At 38.1% G+C, this 6,171-nt stretch overlaps 1 protein-coding gene across 1 annotated transcript in view; it reads right to left on the bottom strand.

Moving 5' to 3' along the window:
- The window catches only part of TMC3 (transmembrane channel-like 3), a 21,585-nt gene that overhangs the window by 2,275 nt on the left and 13,139 nt on the right, over positions 1–6,171 (bottom strand). Inside the window, exons 14-20 of the mRNA XM_010131689.1 lie at positions 5,093–5,221; positions 4,359–4,426; positions 3,991–4,119; positions 3,096–3,206; positions 2,438–2,563; positions 1,006–1,084; positions 765–807 (exon numbers count right to left, since the gene is read on the bottom strand). Of these exons, the coding sequence (XP_010129991.1) occupies positions 765–807; positions 1,006–1,084; positions 2,438–2,563; positions 3,096–3,206; positions 3,991–4,119; positions 4,359–4,426; positions 5,093–5,221 (685 nt within the window). The remainder of the gene's footprint in view (positions 1–764; positions 808–1,005; positions 1,085–2,437; positions 2,564–3,095; positions 3,207–3,990; positions 4,120–4,358; positions 4,427–5,092; positions 5,222–6,171) is intronic.

Genomic DNA, 6,171 nt, shown 5'->3' with positions numbered 1-6,171 from the left:
CTTCCGATATCAAGGTGGCTGAATTCAGCAAACGGGCTCCAGTGATTGGGCTGGTCACAACCAAAAGCCAAATTTGGGTTCTGCAACAAAGGAAATCCAACCAGGACACGCACCTCATCCTGGTCACGGTATTGCTCTACATCAGGTATTTCACCATTTACATGTCTGCTGGAGAGCTATAGGGGGTCACAGAATCATTAAGATCTAACCATAAGGCTACTGAATCATATCTTTTCTTTGGCTTGGCTAATTTTAAATTGTTCCTTTGACCGGGAGGTATTGGAAGGACAGTATCTTTCTGCAGTTTCTCACTGCTAAAGTCTGAGAAGTGGAAGATGCAGTTTCAATTCCCTCAGATGTGATAGACAATTAAGTCTGAAATCTTTTCATTGCTGATTAAATATTCAACCATCTCTGGTCAAAGAATAAGGGCCATTCCCTTCCTCCTCTTCTGCCTCTGAATTTTATGCAAGGTCTGACAAGATTTAAATCATCAGAGATGCCTCCCAGGTGCTGTCCTATTGGTGGTAAAAGCAGAAAAATACCTAGTCCAAAGATCCCAGCAGAATTTAGGTCTAAACTACACACCTTGTCTTTCAGTACTGCCAAGATAAAGTTGAACTCAAAAACCATCCAAAAGGTTGACTCTGCAAGAAATCCAGTTTACAAATGTAGTTGAACTTCCCTGTCTGTACGAGAAATCAAAATGGGTTTGCATCCAAATGCTTTATTTGTAATGGCATTTTTAAAGCTCACCAACTTACCTGCTGCCATCTGAATCACCTTTTTCTTATCTTCAGTTCTTTCCTAAAACACATTCAGAAGAAAGAAAAAAAAGTAAATTATTATGGATTAGAGAGTGAATCCACTGCTGTGTAAGGATGAAAAATACAGGGTTGGTTTTACATTTTGAAACATGGAAAGTGACTGTAAAAATTTCCGTAGGCCAGTACTTCTCTGAAGACCCACCAAAACGCATTCAAAAGAGCTTTGTGCGGTACTTACTGTTTGGATCTTCATTCTCAGTTGATTGTTGGTGAATTTCAATGATCTTGCAATACTTTGTAGGTAATAGATTAGCATGCTGGAAGTGAAAGAGGTGATTATAAGTCACTTCAAACCCTCTTGATGATGTTCTCTGTGGGGATTTATAGGTCCCAAATCAAATCCCATAATCAAAATTACGTACAGGTTCAGTTGCTGCTTTGTAGCATTTCCTTTATGCTGTGATAATGGATCACAGCCTTCTTTCAAGCAAACATACTTGAAAGAAAGAAATGAATCTGAAAACAGATTTAACAACAATTCTAATTGTGCCTGTGGTTGTTGCAGGTCTTCTCGTTGTGTGTGTAACCCCAGGTGCATTTCTAGATTTTTGTTGGTTTAAAAATGAAAATTTCTTGGTTTGTTTCCCCAGTCCGAGGTTATGGGATGGAGACGCCAGAATTACAGCTGAGTTTGCACACTGATGCCAGTGTAATTTTGTTGACTGGCGAGAATAACACCTTGTTTACATTGTCACAGCCGAGATCAGATCTGGCGTGACATAGCAGGTAATGCCAGCTTTCACAGGAAGTAAAGTCTTAGAGCTAGATTTCATACCACAAACATTTACATATGTGCTTAGCCATCAGTTTGAATAAATCAACAAGACCTACTTAAATTTGTAAATATGTTCATATTTACATGGTTGGGTCCGTAGAGGAAAAACAGTTACCAATAGGGAGTATTGCTTTGGTCATTTTGATTTGTCTGAAAAGCCCAGGGGTGGGACAAACTCTGCTTTCGACTGTAGTGGATGGGGGGAAAAAAAATTGATACAGAAGTACAAGCAAGACAAATTATACTTCACAGAGCAAAGTGAATTTCAAACAGCTCAAAGTAAATATTAATTCCCAGCTGCAAACAATTATTTAGAAACTAGAGTAAGAAAGGACTTCCAGTGGAAAACCTGCAAGTTATATTACATTAACACTTCAGAGCAGACCTTCATAATTGATTTATCTCGTCAGAAATCAGGATGACTGTGTAGCTTCTTTAAATCATAGACTGAGTCCTGTTCACAGTAATAAACTGAACTAATGACCACGAGGAAATGGAAAATTAATTTCTGAGGAGCTTTTGAGAGTGAAGGAGGATCTTAAAGCTTCTTGGAACCAGCGGCACTGCAAGACTTGACACAATACAGTGACCTTGCTCTAACACAGCATCCCAGAATGAGAAATTCCTCTCGAAAATGTGATGACAGTCTTTTTAACATACTCATGTTTCTGTCTGATCGATAGGCTGCATATTCAATAAGGTGCTTTTTCCCCCATGCTTAACGAAATTGCAATAATGCCGTGTTCATTCCTCAGTATCAATGCCTGAGTCTCCAGAGATAAGGCCAGTATTAATAGAATCAATTTAACCTGCCTGGGAAAGCCAAAGTACTTACAATAAGAGCAGGAGTGCAGGGAGGACAACCACAGGGCTGCTGATGTAAGTTATCACTGTGTTGAACCATGTGGGAAAATCACTTTTAATCGTTTCATAAACTATATCATATATTTTGTCTTGTCCGCTACAAGAGAGGGAAAAAAAAAAGGGGGGAAAAAGGGAAAATTAAGTTGTAAGACATTCCAGGTACCTCAATTTGTTAAACGCTGAATAAATAGGGAGTTTATTCAAAACTACTTTGGAACAGTATAGTGAAAGGGAAAAAAAATAATAAAAATATTAAAACAACATGTTCATTATTTGCTTTTAAACAATTTTTCCAAAGCACAGAAGCATTGGCCAGGCTCGGAAGGAGCTTGAATTGAGACACAGATGGTGATGTGTGCTACATTGCTCAGTGGCATGTTACATTATATAAACAGAAAATAGCTGAACCCTGTGTATAAAGCAAAATGTCAAGACTCATTCAGAACACTGACATATTCGCCTAATTAAATCTTACTCTGGAAAAAACATTGGCAGCAAAAAAATACTGTCCTGTCTATCAACTTTTTTTTCCTTAAAATCAGTAATTTGGGTATTATTTAACCTGATGAATTTATTGCAAGCAGGTGAAAGAAAATCTTTGCAATTTTCAATAGTTCATTTTAACTTACCTGAAGGGACCACAGCTTGAAGACGGCTTATATCGGGCAATAGCAAAAATTGTTGGTAACATGCATAAGAACAACATGAACAGCAACATGGCCAAGTAGAAATTATTGGATCTGCAAGAAGGTGTGACATGTTTCAGATGGTAATAATCAGAGAGAAGAACAGAGGCAACATAAAAGGTGCTAGTCTGTATCTGCCTAACAAGTTTAAGATCTGCTTTTCTGAAAGATCAAAATTATTCTGCTGCGACTAGACAGTCTGAACAGAGCCCGTTTAAAGAGACTCTTAATGAGCAAAATCCTATTTGCTCCGCTTTCCAGATACCACTGCTGCAGCCAGAGGACGGGCTAGAAAAACTGACCTCACTGCCCAGTTGTGCTGGGAGGGAAAAAGAACGGTGGCAGAAGATTAGAAATAACTGATTCTTAGGAATTACAGATGCCCTAAATAATTCCCATTTTAAATAAACAAGATATTCATCATAATAGAAGAAAAAACAGGGGAAACTGTTGTGTGATGCAACAGACAAAAGCAGATACTTCATGTCTTTCCAAGAAGGAAACGTGGAGAAATAGGACCTACAACATTAAACACACGTAGGTTATTGTGCTCAGTCAGATTTCTACGGAAGTAAAGCATTTACGCCAGGCCATATATATCGGTCTAGGAATATTCCCTGCCATGTTTTTCAGTTCTTGCATGTCTCTACTCTGCTTTATGAACCCTGCAGTTTCTCAGCAACTATGTTTTTTCCACAGACCTTTGTATCAGTATTACTGTCAAATTTGATTGTCAGATTTCAGAGCTAAAATCTCTTGTCATTTTGTTCCTAAGCACAGAAAACATTTCCATCGTCTGCATTTGATTTATTTCTCTTTTGTTCTTATTTTAACTAACCGAGATGCTCTGAAAACCTGCTGATGTGGAACATTACACGTTAACACAGCCCAGCTCCTCAGGTACATGAGTCCAATCAACTTGAGAACATTGAATGCTGGTAAGCAAGGTGAAAAGAAAGCTCCCATCCTGCAAAAATAATGTCATGTCAGTGCTCAATGTTGCCAGAAGCAATTTTAATAGCAAAAGTATTTATATAAAAAAATAGGTAAACAACAGCTCTCTATCAACAGATGCTCTCTTACTGTAATCAAGTATAAAAGACCGCGTTACCAATATCCTGCTTGAATAAGTATCATTGGAAAGCATCAGCTTGACTTAGTAATTGGCCACTAAAAGACAAGAAAAACCGCTTATGGACTACGTACCAGATCATTCCTTGGTTGTAGACCAAATGCAAAACGTTCTCTGCAATTTTGAATTCTCCATATTCTGGCTACAAGAAATACAGTGTAGGATGAATACTTAATCTTTTTTTCAGATCGTTTATTAGACGTGTTTGACTGATTTGGTTTGCGAAGAGCACATAGCCTGAAACGTCTGGATCAAATACCAGCTTTTGGCAGGCAGTGAGAACACAGTAAAACCTACTCGGCAGCAGGGGATTAAATAAACTAATTGCTCTCTAGTTTACTTCTTTAGTAAAGGACAAAGAACATCTCACAGCCTTTCATGCCGACAGCTTCTTGCTAACCATGTATTACTCACTGTAATTTTCTTAAAGGACTATATGCTTTCGGTTGTTGTTGCTTGGACCACTGTCTGCATTATGGATAGTTGTTACAGCTACAGAAGAGAGGATGTGGGGAGCAACTCCATGCCCTCTGTCTCATCTTTAACTCTGGGACTGCTCTGTGATCTCATTTTGTAAAAACAAAGATTTTTGCACTGACAACCATGGGAGTAAGCTTAAGAAAAACATCCAGTCTCAGCATTTACCCTGTGCCCTCCGATTTAAGCTCAGCATGAGCTGTGCCTTTGTAGATGCAAGCTACAAGAAATTATTTGTCTGTTGAAAGGCTTTAAGGTTTAATTCAGTACTAAGGGAAGGAGCCTACCCATCTTCAGCGTCTTAGGTCAATAAAATAAACATTGTACTTACAAACTTGCTTTCTAGATCCCAGCACCAACAATCACTTAAATATCGGACACACAGTCCACGGAAAAAATCAATTAGCAGGATGCTTGCGACGGTGAAAATCATGTCAATAATTGAAAGTTTTAGCATCTCCTGAAATACACATTGTTCACACATACTGAGTCATTCTGGAAGCAAATGAACTGCGTATGGCTCTTTTGCATTTGTACTTGTATTTTGGCTTAAGCTTAGTATCCTGATAAAGTATTACTTGAATATATAAATTATTTCCTTTTTAGTTTTTATGTTTAACTTTTCTCTTACTTGCCTTTGTTCTAGCAAAGAGAACAAATATAATCAAGCTTCCGCTGTGTCTTCTATTGCTTGCAGGACTAAAACTCTGGTCATGTCATCTTCAAGCTTTTTTAAAAATTACTCTTCTGTAAATTTGTTGAGACCAACTGAAATCGGTTGATTTTTCTATTGTACCCAATCCTTCATTATGCTGACTGTTGTAACGCATACTTGCTAAGTGCTTCACAGGAAGAAATACTTATTATTAATGCAAAACCAAACCCCAGTTGCAGTAGGACTATCAAGCTATAAGAGAGACCAATGAAGTGCTTACAAATGAATGTGGTTATCCTCTATTTAACTGAGCTTTAAAAATGTACAATTAAATAGAAAAGACTTAATTTCAAGCACCTCTAGCCCATTCTGGGGAAAAAAATCCAACCAATCAGAAAACCCTATGAGCACTGGTTCTAAACATTTTCTGATGGCTATGCAATAGGGAGAGGGGCATACAAGAATAGAAGTCAAGCTAATAAACCCTGGAGGAGTCTTTTCCTCCAGATTATCAAACAAGACCTTTAAATATTGCTCACTCTGGAACAAGGAGCTCAGCAAGTCAGAAGCATGCTAGCATCATTCTTAATCTAGTGGCCTAGACATCAGTGCAACGCTGACAGAGACCAAAGTACATTGGGATCAAATGACATCTTTTGAATTTTGTACAGCTAAAATTTCTCTCTGTGTATGTTAGAGCCACTGCTAGATGCTCAAGGCAAAGGCCACACATGATCTACACTTCACGTGTAGGG

This window comes from Buceros rhinoceros, unplaced genomic scaffold, assembly GCF_000710305.1.
Source record: "Buceros rhinoceros silvestris isolate BGI_N320 unplaced genomic scaffold, ASM71030v1 scaffold3020, whole genome shotgun sequence".
Taxonomy (NCBI): Eukaryota; Metazoa; Chordata; class Aves; order Bucerotiformes; family Bucerotidae; genus Buceros; species Buceros rhinoceros.
The sequence above is the reverse complement of the archived record's forward strand: the minus strand, read 5'-3'. Positions and strand labels throughout refer to the sequence as shown.